Raw genomic sequence first — 22,178 nt, forward strand, 5'->3', positions numbered from 1 at the left:
TGAGATGGGATGAGAAAATGGCAGACATGGCAGAAGGAGGAAAACAGCTGGAAGAATGAGAGGAAGCAGCAGAAAATCAGAGCAAGAGGCACCCAGGGAAAATGAAAAAAAATTGAGAATCCTTCCAGATATCTGGCAGGGGTGGAGGGGTCTTGCTGGTGGGTGAGTTTTCTCCCATAATTAGGGTGGGGACTGAGCCTCTCCCTTTGGATAGTGAAGGAGAAGATGAGCCCAAAGTGCCGGTGGATGAACCCTCGGGGGCACTACAAGGCAGCCCGACGGCTTATTTATGAGAAACGACCTGAGTCTTCCCCCCGTCCGTGCCTCTGCCTCTGACAGCCTGCCTAATCATGGACCCTGAGAAACACTCTTGCTACTGAGAAAACAGACCTGCTGGGGACAGAGCCTGTGCAGTGAATTCTCCCCATCTGCGAGGTACAAGGTGCATTTTCTCAGTCTTCCCATCCAAGATGCAGGGTGAACTCCAACTAATTCAATTAATTGGGTTTCTTGAGTGTTTGTTTCTTTGTGTTAACTCACAGAGTGAAAACATTCCCTATTTCCTGCCAAAGAGTCCATTCTGTCTGGGGCCATGACAAGGCAGTCAATTCTGTACCCCTCTGACCCCCACGCACAGAGACTCAGAGGACAGCAGTGAGTTAACATATGCGATTCTATATGCTCAGCTTGGTTTTGTTTCTTAAGACCCAAAATGTTCTGAGCCTATGACCAGTGGCTCATTTCTTTCTTTCTCAACCCACCTGACATGCGCTCAGTATCAGTGGCCCCAGACGTAATGCTGGGTTAGAACTGAATGACGTCAGCACAAACCTTTCTGAGAAGGCTCCGGGCAGGTGAGCTGATGGGAGGGAGTGCTTGGGCGATGGCTTGGTAGATCTTGAAGGGAAGGTGTTGGAGCTCATGGGGAGCAGTGCTGGCTGGGGCAGAGATCTCTGATGTACTTCGGGGGAAAAGAAAAAAGAAAGCAGATTGTCAGGATCCAAGTGTCACAGGAACACCCCAGAACTGCTCCCCAGTTAGAAATAGCTAGTCTAAAGGGAGATACAAAAATCCAAAAGATCAAATGTCATTAGGAAGTGGTAGGTTGGAAGCCCACCCCCCCAAGGTTTTTCTAGATGATTTACTGCCTTAGAATGCAGTTTCAAATGCTGCCATTCTATATCATTCTCCATAATACACATTTATTTTATTTTTTTTTCATTTTTGAAACGTTAACTTGGCAGAAAATTGTCAGTTGGAAACCATATGAATTTCAGAAAAGATTCACAAGTTTTGTTTAATGAAAGCCAAATTTTATGCTATGTCATTCATCTGCAGTTAGTGATCCTTTAGCCACATGTGTTAGCATAAATACTAGAATGTTTTCTATCAAACTGTACATACAATTTTCAATTTTGCTATACTAGTAACTTGCCCTGTTATGCATGAACTTAACAGTTCTCTTTGGTAACCCAGCCAAATAACTCCATTTTATTATAACTATGCAGTATACCAACTGACATACATCTACTTAATACTAATTTTACAATTATAATGGATTCTATAGAGTTTCTGTATTAAGTAATTCCATCTGAATGCCTGAGCAGAACAATGAAGGAATGGGTTATAAGTTGTAAGAAAGCCTTTCTGAACATACCATCATCTTCATCCTGGTAAGGGGAAGAAAAAAAAAAGACATTAACCTAGCATCAAAACACAATTTCTCAAAGAGTAACTATATTTCTGTATTTCTCAATCATAGAAATGTCTCTGTTTTCTTTCTTTAGCAGTTGTGTATCTCCATAATAAAGATACTGTGGAGATCAGTAAAACTTGCTAAATAACTTATAATTTCTTAATACAAACCATCATTTAAAGACACTCCAACCTGAGACACTCTTTATATATTTAACATAAAATAGCTTCTGAGGTGTCTAAAAGGGCCCAAAGATACACTAATAATGATGATATCTACTATGTGCCCCAAAGACTCATGTATAATATTTCATCCAGTTCTTCAAGCAACCCTTCAAGAATTTAACATTCTCATATTACAAATGGAAACATGCTGCCCAAGAGGGATTCCTAACTTGCCAAGAGTTACAGAAATTGATTCAAACCTAATCTGCCTGACCCAAAGCTTAACCTTCTTTTGCAATGGCCGCTCCTCTTAAAAGCAATGCAACCTTACTGATTCGTAAATAGCTTCCAAGCTGTGTCCACTTGGTTCAGCACATTTGTCTTTAGGACAACCTTCTGAAATAGATAAGGGAGGGGCTCTTTGCTCTACTCCTCAGATAGGAAATGATGTTCAGAGAGGCAAGAATGATTTTGCCATTGACGAGTAGACCAAAATTGCCAACTTGGACTTGTTTTGTTAGGCTAGCACGGTGGTGGTGAAAGAGCACCTTCCTCAAGTGTTGTTGTGAGGATCAAATTAGTTACTACTTGTGCCTGGTATATGTGGAGTGCTCAGTAAAGTTTGCTGTCCCTGGGCTTCCCTGGTGGCGCAGTGGTTAAGAATCTGCCTGCCAATGTAGGGGACACGGGTTCGAGCCCTGGTCTGGGAAGATCCCACATGCCTCAGAGCAACTAAGCCCCTGCGCCACAACTACTGAGCCTGCGCGTCTGAAGCCTGTGCTCTGCAACGGGAGAGGCCGTGACAGTGAGAGGCCCGCGCACTGCGATGAAGAGTGGCCCCTGCTCTCCGCAACTGGAGAAAGCCCTCACACAGAAACGAAGACCCAACACAGCCAAAAATAAATAAATAAATAAATTAATTAATTAAAAAAAAAAAAAGTTTGCTGTCCCTAGTCCTGCCATTGAGATAAGGCAAGAAGGATCATCGCCAGAATCACTCATCCCAGTTGGCCAATTGGGACGGAGTCCCAGCAAAGGGCTGCATAGATAAATACACATGGACTCAGGGAATCCCCAGAATGAAATTGGTCTTTGACACTTCTGCAACCATGTTTCCTCTGGTCCAAAATATAAGACTTCTGGATTCTCATGACAACAAGTGTCAATCCTTCCAGAGACAGGGAGCCTCAGGAATGTGACGTTACCCTCATTTTCAACCTTATCTCCTCTTTGTCCCTATGGCTCTGCAGCCAAACTGCTGTCCTCACCGTCCCCACAGGCTCCACAGGCATCACCACTCATCTGCCTTTGCTGAAGACATTCCTGAGGCTGGAATGCACTGAGCTTTCTGTTGGGGTGTCTATCCTATGTGCTTCCCATCATTCAATGGCCACATCTCTAAAAGTCACCCTTGGCTCCTCAACCCCCATACATCACTTTCTTCCCTTCGCCTCTGTAGCTCGTTCTGTGATCATATGCTCCTTAGCATGTTGTCCGTGGGTTTGCCTGTCTCCATCATATCTTAGCACAGCATCTAACACAGAGCTATGAAACACCAGGCACCTGTGGGCTGAGTCCTTGAACATGGCAGGGGTGTGATGGCCTTCAGACAGCTTACAGTATAGAAGAAATCAGACAGACCTGGATTTTGATCCTGCCTATTTACTAGCTGTGCAACTTACAGTATCTTACTCCTCTAAGCTTCCATTTCCTCTTAGTGAAAGAGAAACAGTGACTCCTCACAGGGACATTAAATGCAAAGCATATGTAAAGCTGGGATGACCAACTGTCCTGGTCCTTGTTTGCCTGAAACTGATGGGGTTCCTGGGACGTAAGACTTTCATTGCTAAAACTGGGCAAGTCCCAGGCAAACAGCTTGTCAAAAGTAGCTAGGTTGGTAACATGTACATAGTAGGCATTCAATAAATGCTGTTTCCCCTCTTTCTTAGGCCATGGAGGTATTAAAGGGGAAAACAGAGGCCTAGGAAACTTTGCTGTGAGGCCCAGACTCTCCCTTTATTCTCCCCTCTACCTACTGCCCCTTCATCTTGCTAATTACCACCTGGTAATAGGGCTGAGATTCACCTATCCTCCCTAGGAAGCTTCAGAGGGATAGGAGTTAAGCAAGGCAGCATGGTGGGCAGGAGGGAAAGACGGAGGCCCCACCAGGCAGCGGTATTCAGGAGCCTACTGTGTGCAGGCCTGGCTCCCAGTGCTGGACTCCAGTGAAGGCAGAGCAGAGGTAACCTTGACCTCCTCAGAGCCTACACCAGTTTCCCTGTGCCAAGCATTCACCACATGACATTTTGTACTTACATTCTCTCTTCTGTCTGATCCCCATCCGTGCCTGAAATGAATCAGGGCAAAGGAAAAGAACTGAGCATAAAGACTTTCAAAGAATACAGATAGTTTCACTTGATCTAATAACGAGAAATCAAACCCATGAGCCATGATAAAATGGGAAGCAAAATCCCCAGCAGAAAAGCAAGGGAGAGGGAGGTTTGGTGACTCCGTGTTCTATCATCATTGTGAGCTGAGCTAGACAACCTTTATTCTGTTTAGCTACTGCTGCAAATCATTACATTAAAGAAAAAAATGTTTAATCAACAAACTAACTCTTAGTAGCTATTAAATTTCACTGAGTAGATGTTTCTCCAAGCAAATAAAAACATTTTAGGAAACATTCTCCTTTGCTGATATTTTAAAACAGCCATCTTGGGGCTCACCCTTCCTGTGAAGTGAAGATAATTGGGAAATGCTGCTGATTTGGGACTTTCCCCTGATGCACGAGCTGGTCAAACAGATTTGATGACAGCGGCCTTAGAGCTGTGGTGGGCAATTGTCTGCCTGGGCCCGCTTCGTGTTCTCCTTAGAGAGAGGGACACGAGGAGGACGATTTGTTGAACGCCTCCTGTCGGATGCCTCACGTCATCGCATCCTGTGTTTATTTAAAACTTTGATATTTTGTTCATTATGATATTTTTGACATTCATTTTGATTTTTCAGAATAGTCCATTAAAATATTAACTCAGTTACTGAGGTTTTATTGATGCACCCTGACCCTGGCCCTGATTTAGTCCTCACACTTGCCAAGCAAGGGCCATAGTTATGAATCCTGATTACACAGGTGAGGTCAACGGAAGCTTTGCTTTTGTCTTTAGTAAGGAGCAGAAGTGGGCCCGACCCCAGATATGTTTGTGCCATTGGCTAAATAGGCCCCGAAAGACTGTATAGTAAAGTTAGAAATATTAGAACTGACTTTGGTATTCTGTCACCATAAAACATGGTTGAGCAGTGAGGAAGACACTAACAGTGACCTAAAACTTCCCACAGTGATTTCCTCTCCGCTGCCTATATGGAAATACAGAATGGTAGGTATAGTTCCTACACCTTGTGATGGAAGGAAAATGCAACCAAAAATCTGACTGGTTGAGGAGAAGGTCTCCGCAAACGGCAGTCATTCCTGTGCTCCCAAGGAAGCATCTCTCTACGCCTCTCTGTGCTAGATTGCCACTTCCTTCCAAGTGACCCAGGCACTCTACATCCAACCTGAGAAGCCTGAACACTCCTCAAGCCTCAGCAGCAAAATGAGCCCGCTCCCACGGGGAGCACCATGGTCTTGGATCCCTATGCAGAGCTCTTTCTACAAGGCAGGAGTTCACGTCACCCCCTCTGCACGACAAGCTCAAGCGACAGAAGACAATTACTTTGGCACAGGTGGCTTCTTCCCTGGCAGGGGGCTGCTCCTGTCGTGCCTTTCCATGGCTGGTGGCAACGGGGGCTTTTGTATCTTGGGTAAATGCTCCCCGAGAGGCCTGCAGAGTTGAGAGAAATGATGTGTGGGAAACAAACTAGAGTCTTACAACACGTGCCACGTACCCTCACGCAGGTGCCCAGGACCACTCACCTTCCCACTGGGGCGGAGAGCTGCAAGGCAGGAGGGAAGATGTGTGAGTGTCCTCAGCACTTTCCACAGAATAAAGACAAGGTACAAAACAGAACAAAAACGAAAACAAACGAAACAAAACAAGGAGAAAGCTTACCTTGTCAGAAATCGCTGGTTTCTTTCCTGTAAGTGACAAACAGCAGGTAAGCCTTGAGTTTAAAAGCTAAGCATTAAAACATTGTTTGATGAACCTGAATCCGAGCCCCTTGGAGGGCTGCTTGGGTTTTAGCATTGAGGAATCATAGACTATAGACCTGGAGGTGTCCTTTACCGAGCACCTAATTTTATAGGCTCAGACAAATTAAATGACTTTGCCCAAGGGTCACACAGTGTTGTGTACATACAAACAGTATTGTGGGTTCTGTGCTTCTTTCCAATTTTTTTTTTTAATATAACTGATGATGAAAAGGATTAATGCCCTCTTGAGATTTTATGCCTCTTTCATTTGTACAGAACTTCTTTGTACAGCCTAAGTTTATTTTCATATCTGAAATAAACCCATTTGCCATGGAGGGGTTAATTTTCCTTCAGTCCTCTGGTACATTTGCCATTATGTAAGGTATTACACTTAGTTTCTGGAAAATTTTTTAACTTGGGGTACAGGGTTTCAGGAGATTCTCCTGGTGGGCTGCAAATCATTTTGTTTTGGTTTTTGTTTTTCTTTCTTCCTTCCTTTCCTTTCCTTTCCTTTCCTTTTCTTTTCCTCTTTCTCTCTCTCTCTCCCCCTCTCTCCCTCTCCCTCTCTCTTCCCCTCTCTCTCTCCCCCTCCCCACTTCCTTCCTTCTTTCCTTCCTTCCTTTTTTCCTTTTACTTTTCTCTTGGAACAGATGACATGCAGCTTCCCTGAAGAAATACTAGGCATACCTGAGAACTCTGCATTGCAAAGTTATTCAAAGCAATGTATTTTTTTATTCTGTCTGAAGTCCCCTTGAGTAGATATGCCCTATGTCTTCAATGTAATAAAAGCATTAGTTAATTGGATTCAACCAGGTTTAGAAGCAAATCCTGTATGATTTTGAGCAAGTTAAAGTCTTTGAGTTTCAATTTCCTCACCTGTAAAATGGGAATTATAGGTTAAAACTGCGTAAGTTTGCTATAAGAATTATAGGTTAAAACTGCATAGATTTGCTATAAGGATCAGGTGACAATTTATATGCAGGTCCAGGCAATGACCCATGGGTGCTGACAATTGTTAGATAGCTCCTCTTTCTTCCCCTCCCTCCACCCCCAGCTCAGCTAACACCCTAGGGTGAATGGTGATACATCTGTCTGGAGTTGCATTTTCACAACATGATTTATTCCTTAAAGACTGAACACATCCCTGGCCCATGATAGGCCCTAAGAATCTTGTTCCACTGTGAAGAGCTCACTGCCTAGTGGGAGAGAGTTGGGTGGTATAAAAAATGTTCATTATTTATAAAATTTTGGGTTGAGGTGGAAACCCTACTTCAGAGGGGTACCCAGAAAACTTAAATTTTTATCATTAGATATAATGGTATAAATTATATCATTATAATGAATAGATTTTCTTTTAAAAACATCTGCTGATTTATGCATATTCCCTGGGCATGTTAGGAGTTTCCCGATAAGAGTCTGAGCATTGTAAGAGGTTAATTCTCCCAAAACATCACAGATAAGGGAGTAATTCAAGGGTAGAGCTGGTACTGTCAAGAAAAGGTGTCTGGGCTTCCCTGGTGGTGCAGTGGTTGAGAATCTGCCTGCCAATGCAGGGGACATGGGTTCGAGCGCTGGTCTGGGAAGATCCCACATGCCGCGGTGCAACTAGGCCCGTGAGCCACAACTGCTGAGCCTGCACGTCTGGAGCCTGTGCTCCGCAACAAGAGAGGCCGCTTTAGTGAGAGGCCTGCGCACCGCGATGAAGAGTGGCCCCCACTCGCCACAACTAGAGAAAGCCCTCGCACAGAAATGAAGACCCAACACAGCCATAAATAAATAAATAAATAAAATAAAATAAAAAAAGAAAAGAAAAGGTGTCTTTAAAAAAATAAATAAATAAAAATAAAAATATTTTAGAAGGGTAACTTTTGTTCAGGAAGTGATCCTGAAGGATTTGACATCAGTATTCCATTTTTCTGATGCTTTGACTCATGGTAGTAAGCAGGGCTGGGGTCTGAAGTCGAATCTCTCGGTCTTCATTTTCACGTAATTTGTCCAGCCCTCTGCAGCAGGCCATTTTAAACTCAGACAGCCAACATAGCTTTGCATGAGTCGGCAGAGCTGTGATACAGTTCAGGGAAACAACAGCAAGCAGTGGCATCAAATCCAAGAACTGAAAGTTGTTTTGCCAACAAAAGAGGAAACTGAGGCCACAAAGGCTAAATGCCTTGCTCACCAGGAAGCTAAGGAAGGGCTGGGGTGGGCTGGGGGTTCCAGGCTCCTTATCCCTCAAGGCCCAGGGCTCCTTGCCCAGAACTCCCTAGTCCACAGCAAGGAAAATCCAGTGTCTCCAACTGCAGCATTATGTGGTGGAAAAGGGCACCCACGGTGAAGTCAGAAACACTTGGGTTCAAATCCTGCAATTCCCTAATTATGCAAATTTGGGAAATTTATTCAACCTCTCTGAACCTCAGCTTTATCATCTGCAAAGTGAGGATGATAATACCCCCTCTTTGTTGGGCTGGGGTGAGGACTAGAGATAATGTAGAGATAACTCTCCATAGCCATGGGTTCCACACCCATGAATCAACCAACCTCAGATCAACAGTATTTGGAAAAATAATTCCAGAAAGTTCTAAAAAGCAACACTTGAATTTGCCATGCACTGGCAACTATGTACATGTATTTATGTTGCATTTACTTAGCATTTATATTGTATTAGGTATTATGAGTAATCTAGAGATGATTTAAAGTCCACGGGAGGGTGTACGTAAGTTATATGCAAATACTACACCATTTTATATAAGAGACTTGAGTATCCCTGGATTTTGATATCCACAGGAATCCTGGATCCAGGGATCCCCCCTACGGATACTGAGAGACAACTGTAACTTATTTGTGGTAGGTAAAGCACTTGACCCATAGTAGGTGCTCAATAAATTGTAGCTAAGTTTTAGAATTGCATTAAAAATAGCTTTATGTAGAGGTAACTGCAATCCAAGAATACTCTGGGCCAATTCTGGAGGAAAGAACTGTAGTATACCTACAGTTTGGTCAACCACCCATACAACAAAAGACAGCTCTGACATTTGAATAGCACCTTAGAGTTTTATAAAGTATTTTCTCATTACAGAGCACCCACCTGACAAATAAGGAGACAGCTTTGAAAAAGCAACATCCCTGTGGTCAGTGAGCTGCTAAGTTAGCAGCCAAGGCAGCCGACAACAGCTCTCCCAGGCCTCTTGCCTCTTAGCCCAGATGCCTCCCCATCCTCCTTCAGGAGGACATGGGATGGATGTGTGTACACAGATGGCACCCATGGAGGAGCAGGCCCAGCACGGGCTAAGGACAGAAGCTCTACATCAGGCTTCTCTGAGTCTGGGTTTCCACCCCCATCACTTGGTAGCCGAGTAAACTTGGTAAGTTACCTCTTCATGCCTCAGTTTCCTCATCTGTACCATGAGGATGATTCTAATAGTCCCCACTTCATAGGATTGTGGGGATAGTTAAACGAGATGGTCCCTGTGAAAAGCATGCAGTAAGCACTCTATAAATGTTGGCCACTGTTACTATGCATCAAATATAAAAGACACCAACCTAGTGCGAAGGGTTCTCTGTCAAACGGCGCTAAGGACCGATCTAGGGGCGGTTTCGTGCTTCTGTCTATGGAAGGAGCAGGGACTGAAAGGGAAACACTGAAGTCAGTTCAAAGAAGAGAGCAGTTGGCTGGGGGAGGGGTGCGGGTGGGCTGGTGGGCAAGAGAGGGCAGCCCCTATACTTACGCTTTGCTGTTTTTTGGTTTCTACTTCTGTTAGGCTCTTCGTGGTTGGGCTGGGGTGGCGGTAGTGGCTGCTTTAAAAGAAATCCATGTATTAGGAAGCATTTCCAACCCATCAGCAAGTCCTGAGGGCTTTATCTGCCTAAATAGGTGTGAAGTTGTTCACTTTTCTCCACCTCCATGTTCCACTCACACATATAACTGTCCATTTCTCACCTGAACTGAGCTCCCTGTCCCACACACTGTGAGAGTGTTTTCTGCATGTCACTCCCCTGCCAAGCTTTTCAGTTGCTCCTATCACATTAGGAACAAACCTAAAACTCACCATGGCCCGCGAAGCTCTGCCTGAGCTGCCCCCTCTCCACCCACCCGTCCAACACCTTTGTACGCTCCTCTCTCCAGTGCCCACCGGACTCTCACCATAAGTATCTTCCTGCAGTTCCTGCAAAATCTCAAGCTTATGCACTCTTTGGCATCTCTGTACTTGTGCTTTCCTCTGCCTGGGATGTTGTTTTCCTAGCTCTCGCCACAGCTGGCTCACCCTGGCCAGCTCAATGTCACCTCCCCACCTACCATCATGTTCCCTGGTCTTCTGTCTCCCTAGCCACACGTTACTACTCAAATTACCTTGTTTATACATCTCTATACTTGTTTATCATCCATCTACCCCTAACCCAAATAAAAATTTTATGAAAGCAGGGATCTTATTTGTCTTGTTCACACTCTATTCCCAGCAGCTAGAACACTGCTGGGCACTGCGGCTCAATAAATGTCTGTAGATTGAATGAATGAATTCTGCATCCCAAGAGTGAGGTGAAGCGGTACAGATTTCAAGAGCAAAATGCATGTGTAGATAAATTCAGCTCCATGAGCCCCCTTTGTAATAAAACTGCAAAAGCAGGAGGAAGCCATCTGTTCTTAGATGAGGTGTCCCAAACTGTGGGGTGATCTGGATTTTGAGCTTTGGGGAAAATATGTCCTCTCCCTCCTTCTAGCCCTGACACTTGGCATTCACCACAGCTGTCAAAGTGCTCTGGTCCTTTATGAAGAGAGCACATTTCCAACTATTGACTCCTGATCCTGAACTTCTCCGGGCCTCTCTGGATACAAGCCTACCTCAGAGATATTGCGGGTTCGGTTCCAGACCACCGCAATAAAGCAAAAATCAAAAGAAGCCTAGCGATGAGGAAAAATCATAAATTTCTCTATGACAGGACAATCAAACTAAGTCAGAACTGAAACACATATAATATGCCCCCATTGGTGATGGGCCTTTCCTAATGTGCAATGTGCATTTGTATTATGCATTAACCAGACCTCCTCAAGGCAGGAGGATATAAACAAACTTTGAGAAAAATGGTTTCTTCTGAAACCACCATTGTGACTTTTAAGTTTAGTATTTCTTTCTCATCCTGTCAGGGAGTCACACTGACCTAAAGGCTCACTCTGTAGGTACACACTCGACCAAAACATCTCTGATGAACTTTGTGTTTAATACTAACCTGTCAATATGATACATGATTCTTTGTCTCAAAAATGTATGAAACTGAATCTCTAGCTCCTGACCAGTGGAGAGTTTCTCAGAGCTTCTGAGAGTCTGTCTCCCAGGTTATAATCCTCAGTTTGGCTCAAATAAAATTCTCTTTTTTTCTTCTTAGTTTGATTGTTAGTTGAATTTTCGTTAACACTAGTCACACAATTTTTTTTATTTCCCACTGAATATAAAAGTTACATTTACACTATACTGAAGTCTATTAAGTGTGCGATAGCATTATGTCTAATAAAACAATGTGCATATCTTACTTTTAAAATATTGCTAAAAAATGCTAACCATCATCTGACATGGCAGAGTTGCCACAAATCTTCAATTTGTAAAAAAAATGCAATATCTGTGAAACGCAATAAAGCAAAATGCAATAAAACGAGGTGTGCCTGTTAGTTATGTAGAACCACGGGATCTGAGACTGTAAGCTTGAAGAAAGAGGAAAGGGAGTTTGCTGCCTCTCTCCCTGGGTTCATGGCATTGCACGTTTTGTTCTCAAGCCTTTTGTCCGTGGAACTTCAGATGTTGGCCAGCAGGTGGCGCAAGTCTTTTTGCAGGAGGGAAGGCTGGGGACCCAAATACTAGTAGGTGCCATTAGCTTATTTTACAGTTTTCACTTATTTCAAAAGTCAGAAAAAATAGCACAATGAATACTAGAAGGAGACTTTTTATTATACAAATAGCTTATATGGTTTATGGTAAAGAGAAAATACTGATGATAAAAGCATTAAGATGTGTGTAAAAATCACTAGTATTTCATCCTCCAAAAAGCCCACTGTGAGTACTTGGGAATGCATTTTCCCGGCCTACATATAACTTTTCCTTACTGGCTAGAATTGCATAAAGATGTCTGTAGTTTTTTCTCTCTGCAGAGGAGATCATCGAGTGGACACAAAGTGGCATAACAGAAAGTGTGGAGCCTACCGAATGAGCCCGGCCGCCGGCGGGCAAAGGAAGGATGGCGGCCATCGGCCTCTGCGGGGGCACGGGCGGCTGCTGCACTTTCCCGGAGTGGGGCCGGTCTGTGGAAACGCAAAGGCATTAAAATGAAAGGAGAAATGCTACATCTAGGCGAGTGTGGGCCACACCCAGGGCTCTCCAGGAACCCCTCCAGCGCCGGCTGGGGGCATCTCCGCATTGCTGGATCCCACAGACTCCCCCACTAGCAGCAAGGCCAGCCCCAGCCATCATGGCAGGGATGTGCCCACACCTGGGTCATACAGGGTGGGGAGTCCTTGGCCCCTTGCCTTCTCTGTACCTGCGCGGTTTGTCTTACTCTTATACTTCGGAGCAACACTCACCTGACCTCTGGGGAAGAGGTATTCATCAGAGGTTTTGTTGATGAAGGCATGAAAAAAGGCCTCTTAGTAATTAATTCAGCCAGAACCGTGAGGGAGTGTTTTCAGACAAAATTGTACAGAAGTAAACATGTACAGACACACAAATGCACACATGCATACGTGCACACATGCACACGCAGACACACACAGAGACACATACACTGAGGCGCACCCAGCTGCCTGGGCAAGGTGAAATCCACTGTCATGGCTCACGAGGATCCTGTCCTAGGTCCCCTTCCTTCCCCTCCCAAATGCTCCGGGTTGTCCTCCCTCCCCCCCCCCCCCCGCCCCCACCACTTCCTCCTTTCTTAAAGGGAGGAGCCAGTCACCGACTCCTGTAACCAAACCACAGACTCTTAACAAAAACTCACATCCTTCTGGTCATCACAGAAGTATCTCCAGGCCAGGTTGATAGGCTGGCAGTGTTCCATCCCTTTGACAGGGAAAGGCCAGGCCAGGACTGTGAGGAAGTGACAGCATTCTTACATTTTGTGCCCTGGCTGTCTCTTCTGCCTCACCCTAGCCCCAGTCCTGGGGAAGCAGCACTCTTCCACAGAGAATGGGGCTCAGAACCCAGCAAGCCTGGTCTAATCTCATACCAGTGCACCCGCTCTGGCCATCTGTCAGCTCCTCTGACCCGTCATGCTCCTTTCAGCCTCAGGGCTTTTGCACGGCCATTTCCACTGCTTAGAATGCTCTTTCCTTCCCACCTCTATGCTCACTTAGCCAACTCCTGTTCACCCTTTAAGTTTCAGATTAAATATCATATCCTCAGGGAAGCGAGTCCAGATCAGGCATATGCCCCAGCCTCGTCTCCCGTGCTTGTCTCCCTGAGTATATATCATGGTTTAATTAAGTCATTTTGCGAGTCATTTGTTTGATGTTGCCTGGACTATGAATTCTTTAGGGTGAGGACTGTCTACCATCTCGTTCATTCTGTACGCTCAGAACTGGTATGTATGAGGCACTCAACGACTTAGTTACCTGTTTCTTCTCAGGGTCTTAATTTCCCTATATATGAAACAGGCTTGATAATTGTTGCCTGTATCATACAGGGTGCTTCAAAACACAAAATGAAATGTCGACAGAGCGTGAAAGGGCTTTAAAATTGCCAAGTGTTATACAGCCTAAAGGATTCGTGGTATTAATTTTTGTGATACTGATCATCAACTTTCTAGCTCACTCCTTGATATTATGCAAGTGTGTATGTGCCTACTTTCTGTTACCACCACTGCTAGAGTGTAAGCCCTGTGAGGCAAGGGCTGTGTCTTCTTTCCGGATGATTTTGAATTTCAGCATTTAGAATGATGCCTGGCTCATAATAGAAGACCAATAATTTTTGTTGAATGGATGAATGAATAAATGAATGAGGGAGAAATGGGCTGGCAGGAGCAGATAGACAGTGAAAATCTTGAATACTGTTTAAAGATATTAAAGTTATGGCCAAACCACATTCAATAGTGTTATATTTATTCTGACAGTCTGTGGGTAGTGGTGCCACCTAATCATGAATTGGTCAAAGATGGGGAGGAACAGGAAAGTCCTCTTGAGTACCAAAGGAACACTCAAAATAACCTATTACTTCCAAATACCCTTAACTGGCAGTTCAATATCATCCACCATCAGCGATGATTTGTCTGCAATCATAAATATTTGTCTGCAAATCATAAATATTATTGATCCTCACAGCGAACCTATGTGGTCTGTATTGGTATTGTCCTATTTCAAAGATGAGGAAATTGAGGCCCAGAGAGGTGGAGTCACTCGCCCAAAGCCACACAGCTGGTTAGCTGGCATCAGCATGCCAAGCTTTCTGCTGCATGGGCGTTGGCCTCCCATACATCAGTGGGGGCTGGGGGCTGGGCCGCCAGTGCCCTTACCTATGTACGTGGAGCTGGGGTTGGAGAAAGGCTTGGCAGGCAGGATGGAGTTCTGCAGAGCCTCCTCATCGTTGGAGGGTGGGGGCTCATAATCGGCGTCGTCTTCCACGGGTGCCTCTTCCTCTTCATTGGGGGACTCATAGTCACCGTCATCCTCCCCATCCTGATCATCATCGGGACTTTCATAGTCATCTTCCTGCCAACACAATGATGGGGACAACACAGTGTGTAGAGGTCCCTTGGCAGTAGGCGTGCCCGCATCTACTCTCTCTCTGCCAAGCCTCACAGTGGTCCTCACTTGGGGGCACTAGTTAGCACTAGGATGGTCCTCCCACTACACATGAGGATACTGAGCTCAGGGGGTACAAAATCACAGGGCCAGCAAGATGTAGACTTGGGACCCCCGTCAAGGTCTTCAGACCACTAGGCAAGTGCATTTTTCTCTACATTTTTTTGCACAACAGAGAAAAGCAGAACAAATGAGGGGGATACAGGAACAGAGGGATGGGAGAGCCCGCTGTTTGGAGTAAACACGTTTTTTACTCCAGACATTGCCAAGAGGAAGACTAAACACCAGGAGTGTTTGTGATGCCCCTAGTTAATTGTCAGTTCTGTTCTTAGGGTGCCTGTGCTCAAAACTTTCTTCCCTAATGGGGAAACCAGACAACCAAAGCCTGTTAACTAGAAGGCAGGTTAAGTTGTGCCTGAGAGGGGATAGTCAGGGCTGGGCTAGTCCCTTTGCTGAGAGCTGAGTGTATAAAAACAACAGCTTATTATTCGTGACATCTGGCACTGAGTGTGAAGCTGCTCTCTTGGAAGAGACTCTTTCTAAATTTTAAATTATTAATTGTATTTCACGTATGCTTCTCTGTGGGTCTCAGGGAAATTAAGCCCTAGGGGCTGGGTGGTTGCCTTTGAAGCAACCCATGAGAGTGGACAGTTACAGCGATGATTTCCCAGGCAGAAGTGGCACCATCAGCTGCCAAGCAATGACTGGCTTATCACTCTCAGGTCAAGGTCAAGTGGGTCCTAAATGAGCCCAGGGCATTTCTCTAAAGTCAAGGGCAGTGTGGAAAGAAGGAACAGGAGGTTGCAACTTGGCGAGGAAACGTGCGCACTGAGAGCCTAGAAATCCTGACAACCTTACTAGGTGGCTTAAGGAAGCCTGTCTAAGGTGCTCAAGTGAAAGATGCATGTGTTAATTTTTTGACTTGCGGAACATGTATATTTCTAATATTGGAAGACGAGGTTGAGTACCTTCCTGAACTCCAAAAAAGACTTCGTCCTGCCATCAGTGTTCCTATAACTTGAGGACAGAGGATGGAACCCCTGATGAACGGGAGGGACTTCGGAACCACGGCCTCAGCGCCTCTGCAGCCCTTGCTGACTGCCCCCTAGACCTAGAGGGGCTCCCTGTGATCTCTCAGCCTGCACAGCCCAGCCCTGTGGTTCCTGACTTTCCACCAGGCCTTTACCCCACAAGCCCTTCTCAACAATAGACTTTTCCTCTCTGCTTCTAGAAAACTTATTTTCTCCCAGTGATTTGGCTTGAATATTTCTATGTGTGTTTTTGTTCCTAATCATATTCTGCCCTGTGTATGCGTCATCTAAGCTATAAGATGCTCACAGAATTGGGTTCTTCATCTCCATCACCCCCCAGTGCCCTGTGCAGTGCTGGGCACTTCATGGAACCCCAAATGTTGTAGCCAGTGGCTAGTGGAGACTCCCTGTTTACAGAGAAGATGGAGGTGGTTAGCCTCAGGCTGAGCTCACGGGAGGGACTGCATGGCAAGAAGCGGCAAAGATGCAGCTTCTGCCTAAAAATGTAAACATTTGGGGGGAAACTGGTCTATTTTCCCTTTGGAACAAAATTAATCTGTCATATTCCTTTGTTCTCATGTAGAAAGCACAGACTTAGCTAGTATTTTTTTTTTTTTTTCAAATTCAATGCTTTCTTTTACCAGAATCCCAGCAGGACAAGGGATGTTTAGTGCCTGCTTCCTAAAGGCACTAGAGGCAGCCGCTTACCAGAAAGACCACTGGACGGAGGGTGGGCGACCTGGGTCCTTGGCCTGCCTCTAACTAGACGTGTGGCTCTACGTTCTCCAGCGGGCTCGGCTGCTTCATCTGTAAAGTGAGCAGACTGGGCTACGAGCCGTAATGGAGTTCTTAGCCTGAGTCTGGCTTCAAGCGTGGTGACTACATATGCAGTTTTCTGGGGACAAGATGTGCAGAATTCATCAGACTCTCAAAGGCGCCATCGTGACCCCTCAAATATAAAACCCAGTTGGATCGGCCCATCCCTGAGGTCTTTCCAGGGCTGATAGTTAATTCTGAACTCCCTTTCCCTCTGGGTCACCAGTGGGGACTTAAGCCTATGAGAAAGGCTACTTTAAATCTACTTTAGTGTAGACCATGTGGAGGAGGGGTTTGGGGGAGGGCCCTGCTATGGAGGTGTGCACGGTGGATAACGGCGTGGTCAGCACCCCACAGCCCGTGGCCAAGTCCAGCCCACTGTCTGTTGTTTGTCAGTGAAGGGCTGGTGGCACAAAACCAAGCCCATTCATTCAGGTGTCGTCTACAGCTGCTCTCGTGCTACAAGGGCAGAGGGGAGTAGATGAGGCCAGAGGCGCCGCGGATCGCAAAGCCAGAAAGTTACTAGAAGGCTCTGGCCTTCACAGAGCACATCATCTGACCCCTGGGTGGCTCTATCAGGACCTTGCTCCTTTCAGCATCATGCTGGTTCCTTATGACAAAGGCACTCTGGAAACAGCTGTAAGGTGGAAGAACGACCCACCCCCATACTCACAAAGGATGACCAGCCTCCGTTGTCTTCTTCGTGGCTTTCTGTGGAAGAGGATAACACCAGCATCGGTACCAAAAGAAGCCGCAAGAAGGAAAGTCAGAGCCGCTCCCCACTCCGGGATCCTTCCCCACCACTGCCCCATTCCAGGCCTTCATGCTACATACCTGGGGGTTAACAATTCAGTATCAGCTCTAGAATTTCTACTTGAGGGGCTCATTCTGCCAGACAGAGGCAGTGGTTCTTAACCTTTCACATGCATAAAAGTCACTTGAGAGTGCTTTAAAATATGCAGATACCCCGGGCCCTATCCCTAGAGCTTCTGATTCAGCAGGATTGAGTGGGACCCAGGAATCTGCATTTTAACAGGATGTGCAATTTAACAACTGAATAATTGCTTTAAAGACTCAGAAGCAGGAGGGCTGGCTCTGCTTAGGTGCTCAGTTCAAAGCCTGGGTCATTCCATGCACCCCACAGAGTCCCTCACTGTGTCTCTGCAGAGGGTCCCAGCTCAGGAGGGGCCATAGCCAGGTGCCCCAGCATAGTGACATCTCTCCTCCCCTCAATCTGGACCAGCAGACAGAAGAACCAAAGCGCCTGTCACCTCCTAAAGCCCTTGCTCTCACCCCTGAGACCTTTACCTGTTTCCTCAGGAAACCGCTGGACTTGGGGTCTGTAAAGACAAACAGCATTGCATTAATGGCCCTACTGACTTAGGGAGATCTCCCTCTTTCCTCAGTCCAGCCCTGCAAGAGGAGCCCCCCGGGGGAGGGTATGTCTCACCATCCAGGACAACTGTCCTTGTTGCTCTGAAACCAGGTCCAGGCTACCCGAAAATTCTGGAAACCACCAAAGCCATGTTGGTGGCACAACTGGGAGCTTGTGACTGTCTGACTCTCTAGGGGAAGTTCCCCTGATGTCCCAGACACAGGGCAGAGAGGGGGGACCCCCGGACTGAAGGATCACTGCGGATCAGAAATGGGGGCAAAACCACTCCCGTGACTCCCATTTAAAGTTAGACTTGGGTTTGAAAACTCCTTTCATTTCATTAAAGTGACACCAGGCCCTCAGCGGCCCCACTCACTTGCGTGTGAAAATGCTCCTTCTCTCTTCATTCCTGTTGATTTCTTGACTTAACTTACTGAGAATCCTACAAGATAAAGGGACAGGGGAGGTGACAAAACAATCATCTCCCCGCTGCCCCGAACTTCCTCCCGCTGAGCCCTGAAGTTCCCTGATCTGTGTGACCTCAGGTACCTGGGCCAATATTGGCCAGCCTCTTTTTATTTTTATTTTTTTTAACATCTTTATTGGAGTATAATTGTTTTACAATGGTGTGTTAGTTTCTGCTTTATAACAAAGTGAATCAGTTATACATATACAATATGTTCCCATATCTCCTCCCTCTTGCGTATCCCTCCCACCCTCCCTATCCCACCCCTCTAGGTGGTCACAAAGCACTGAGCTGATCTCCCTGTGCTATGCGGCTGCTTCCCACTAGCTATCTATTTTACGTTTGGTAGTGTATATATGTCCATGCCACTCTCTCACTTTGTCACAGCTTACCCTTCCCCCTCCCCATATCCTCGAGTCCATTCTCTAGTAAGCCTGTGTCTTTATTCCCATCTTGCCACTAGGTTCTTCATGACCTTTTTTTTTTTCCTTAGATTCCATATATACGTGTTAGCATACAGTACTTTGGCCTCCAGCCAGTCCCCTGCCCGTGGGGCCTTTGCTCCTCACTTCCTGAAGAACTTGTCACCTCCATCCCCCTACCAGTCCCTGCTCCTACTCAGGAAGCTCTCTGCTGGGGCCTCGGTCTAGCTCAGAGCCCCTCTCTGGAGACCGGTCAGCTCACACCTGGCTCCTGTTCCTCTGAAATCCTGCAGCCTTATGATCTGGATATGACTGCTGCGTATTTTATTGTGTTAGTATTCCCCGGGGCTGAGGTCCCCTGACTCTGGGTTTGGCATCCCTGTAGTGATATCTAACTTCTAAGAATCTTCAAACCATCTCCGAGACCTGGAGGAATCAGCTGCTCGCGGCATAACTCTTGACAAGAGCTCCCGTGTGCTTCTTGGGTCTGAAATCTCCTTCCGTTCTCCGCTCCCTGACTCCTTCTTGGTGACATGGATTCTTTTTTTTTAAATTTATTTTATGGATTCTTATAAACACTTGGTGAAGTGTTCCCGATCTAGGCACAGCCTGCAGAGTGGGAGACTTCCTGAATCACCCATGCCCAGAGGCCACCCTTGGCCAGGACCCTCTTATTCCTTGGATGTTGTGAACTAGCAAATCCCCAAACCCCAGGACAGGAAGGGCCTTTGTGAGTGGGACGGCACCTCTGGCATGCCCTAGCAGTAAGCTCCAGCCGCCCTTCGCACCATTGCTGTGACCAAGGGAGCCCTCATCAGTAAACAGGCTCATGTTCCCTAGAGATTTGGGGCAGCTGGAGGAGCCTCAGAGGTGATCTAGTCCAGCATCACTTTACAGATAGCACCACAGAGACCCAGACGGAGGACGGGACCGGCCTGCACAGCGGGCTAGTGATGAAGGCCACCCTCTCCCCACCACATGCACCAGCCCCGGAAGCCAGGCTCCCTAGTTTCCAGAGCAGCACACTTTGAACACACCACATCCCGTGTTCGTGCCCCTGATGCCAGAAGCCCCCCTGGGGGTGAACGAGCCTGCAGCCCCTCTGGAAATGACCCGGGGTCTACACTGCTTCTGCTGAAGTGACCACCTCAAGGTAACAAGTTTGGCCTAAAACAAAATTGCTAAGTGAGCAGAAGTAGTCTTGGCATCCACCACTTCTTGCGTCCCCCATCATCCCCCAGGCCGCCAGTCCCCCCACTTCTCCTTGCTCCCCGGGACCTGCTGCTCGGAACCCTCCAACTCATTCGAGTGACAGGATAAGTGAATTGTTAATAAATCCACTGGGAACTTTAGAGGACAGAGAAGGAGAGAGGACAGCGTTTAATCCTCCATCATAATGTCATTGCTGGGGTTTCACACTTCACCGGGAGATGCTTGGGGATGGGGCTTCCCAGCGGCCTCCTGATCACACCTCCAGAGCGCTTGTTCCTGGTTCTTCTGTTTCCTTTAAGCGATGGTTTTGAGAAGCTGGTGGGGGTCCCTCTCCTCCCTCCTCTGACGTGCGGTGTCCCACACCCAGGCCAGGTGCGTCTGTGATGGCTGCAGCCGCCATCCCCATTCAGTCACGCCTTCATTCAACAGCACGCACTCAAGGGCTTCTAAGTGCCAGGAGCTCTGCTGGGGCTCAAGGTGCCTCAGTGAACAAAACAGAGATCCCTGCTCTCGAGGAGCTTACTTGCTAGCGGAGAGAGACAGACAATAAACAACGAACATTTAAGGAAGTGAAATTCTAAGTGAGAGCTGTGTGTACACACATGCAGCAGAGGTGCGGGCTGGGTGAGGGTGGAAGGAGTGCATAGGTGGGGTGCGGTTGCAATCGAAAATGAGCAAGCCTCTGGGAGGAGGTGACTTTTCAGCAAGACCTGAACTGGGGGATGCTGGGCAGCACATCCCTGCAGAGTGTAGGGGGGGAGGGGGAGGGGGGAGGCCCTGACGGGCTCGCACAGCTGCTTTGATCCTGAAAAGACCTCCTGCTCTCTGCAGCTCCTCTGCTTACTGGTATCTTCAGCAGCCAGGCTGGAAGCTGCTGGGCTCCTAACTGGTGAAGGAAGGAAATGTCAAACCACAGGACACACAGAGGAGCAACACAGAGCTGAGAGCAAGCAGAGCCAGAGAGGGGCTGGCAGCCCAGCCTGCAGCAAACACGGGCGCCCAGGGCCTCCTGCTTTGGGGGGGCCTCAGGGCAACCTTCCCAGTCAGCTGGGACCACTGCTGGGGGTGAGTGCAGAGGGCAGCGGTGCTGGTGGACAGAGCAGGAGGTTGTTGCTACCTGTGTGTGCAAACCTTCAAGGTTGTCCCCGACTCCCACATCCCCAGAGGACCAAGTGACAGTGAGTGGCCGGAGGTGACTCATTCCCCCACAAACCTCAGGCCACACTCAGCACCAGGGAGAAAGGCAGAGGGGGCTGGGCAGCTGGTAGACACAGTTCTCTCTGCTTCGTCTGTTTTAGCCCCAGAAGTGGAGCGAAATTTTCCACAGGAAGTCAGGCCATGGCAGGAGACAGAATCCTGCCATGACCTGGGTTCCAGCCCTGTTGCATCCCTTAGCTTGCTGTGTGATGGGGGCTGGTCTTTGACTTCTCAGTTGAAGGCCTCTTCTGGTGATGTTAGAAGGTACGGAGGGTGGGATGGTGGGTCCTTGTTGAGTTTGACTGCAGCATCCTGCCCAAGGGCAGTGTGACCTCAGGCAAGGCATTTGCCGCCCACCCCCCTTGGCCTCGATTCCTCATTAGCAAAACAAGAGGGTTGGCCCTACTTAGAGAATCCCTGACCCGCCTGACCATAGAGATTACATGTTACAGACACTGAGCCCACTGGTGACTTAACCCATCGGAGCCTCCAGGAGAGATGCCTCGGGGTGCGGGTGGGGTGTGGCAGTTACACAAGCACCCCAGTAACATGGGTGATTCCTACCGTCTGCAAAGGTTGTGAAATCACTGCTGTCATTCTGGTATTCTTGGAATTGTTTTTTTAAAAAAATAAAAATGGAGGAGGAGGACCAGGAAGAGGAGACGGAGGAAGAGGAGGAGGAGTGAGGTCAGGGGGGCAGGAGCAGAATACAGGGTCTCAGTCTGGCTTGATGTGGTCCCTGTAGGGTTCTCCCAGGAGACCTGGGGCTCCCTTTCAATGGTCCCTGTACTTTACCAGCTGTGGGTAGAGGGTCTTGAAGTGGGTCTTGAAGTCAACTTTGCTGGTCACACAGAAGTAGGAAGGAAGCTATGAAAGAAAGACAGGCAGGCAGAAAGGAAGTCAGGG

The 22,178-nt window shown here is 47.2% G+C and overlaps 1 protein-coding gene across 1 annotated transcript in view; it reads right to left on the reverse strand.

Annotated features, from left to right (window-relative positions):
• Positions 1-22,178, reverse strand: part of LCP2 (lymphocyte cytosolic protein 2) — a 46,938-nt gene that overhangs the window by 8,828 nt on the left and 15,932 nt on the right. Inside the window, exons 4-16 of the mRNA XM_007171377.2 lie at positions 18,352-18,417; positions 17,909-17,940; positions 17,274-17,311; positions 14,465-14,660; positions 12,169-12,266; positions 9,706-9,772; positions 9,521-9,604; positions 5,904-5,929; positions 5,768-5,787; positions 5,568-5,675; positions 4,177-4,207; positions 1,658-1,670; positions 832-961 (exon numbers count right to left, since the gene is read on the reverse strand). Coding sequence (XP_007171439.2) covers positions 832-961; positions 1,658-1,670; positions 4,177-4,207; positions 5,568-5,675; positions 5,768-5,787; positions 5,904-5,929; positions 9,521-9,604; positions 9,706-9,772; positions 12,169-12,266; positions 14,465-14,660; positions 17,274-17,311; positions 17,909-17,940; positions 18,352-18,417 — 909 coding nt within the window. The remainder of the gene's footprint in view (positions 1-831; positions 962-1,657; positions 1,671-4,176; positions 4,208-5,567; positions 5,676-5,767; positions 5,788-5,903; positions 5,930-9,520; positions 9,605-9,705; positions 9,773-12,168; positions 12,267-14,464; positions 14,661-17,273; positions 17,312-17,908; positions 17,941-18,351; positions 18,418-22,178) is intronic.

This window comes from Balaenoptera acutorostrata, chromosome 2 (genome assembly GCF_949987535.1).
Source record: "Balaenoptera acutorostrata chromosome 2, mBalAcu1.1, whole genome shotgun sequence".
NCBI lineage: Eukaryota > Metazoa > Chordata > Mammalia > Artiodactyla > Balaenopteridae > Balaenoptera > Balaenoptera acutorostrata.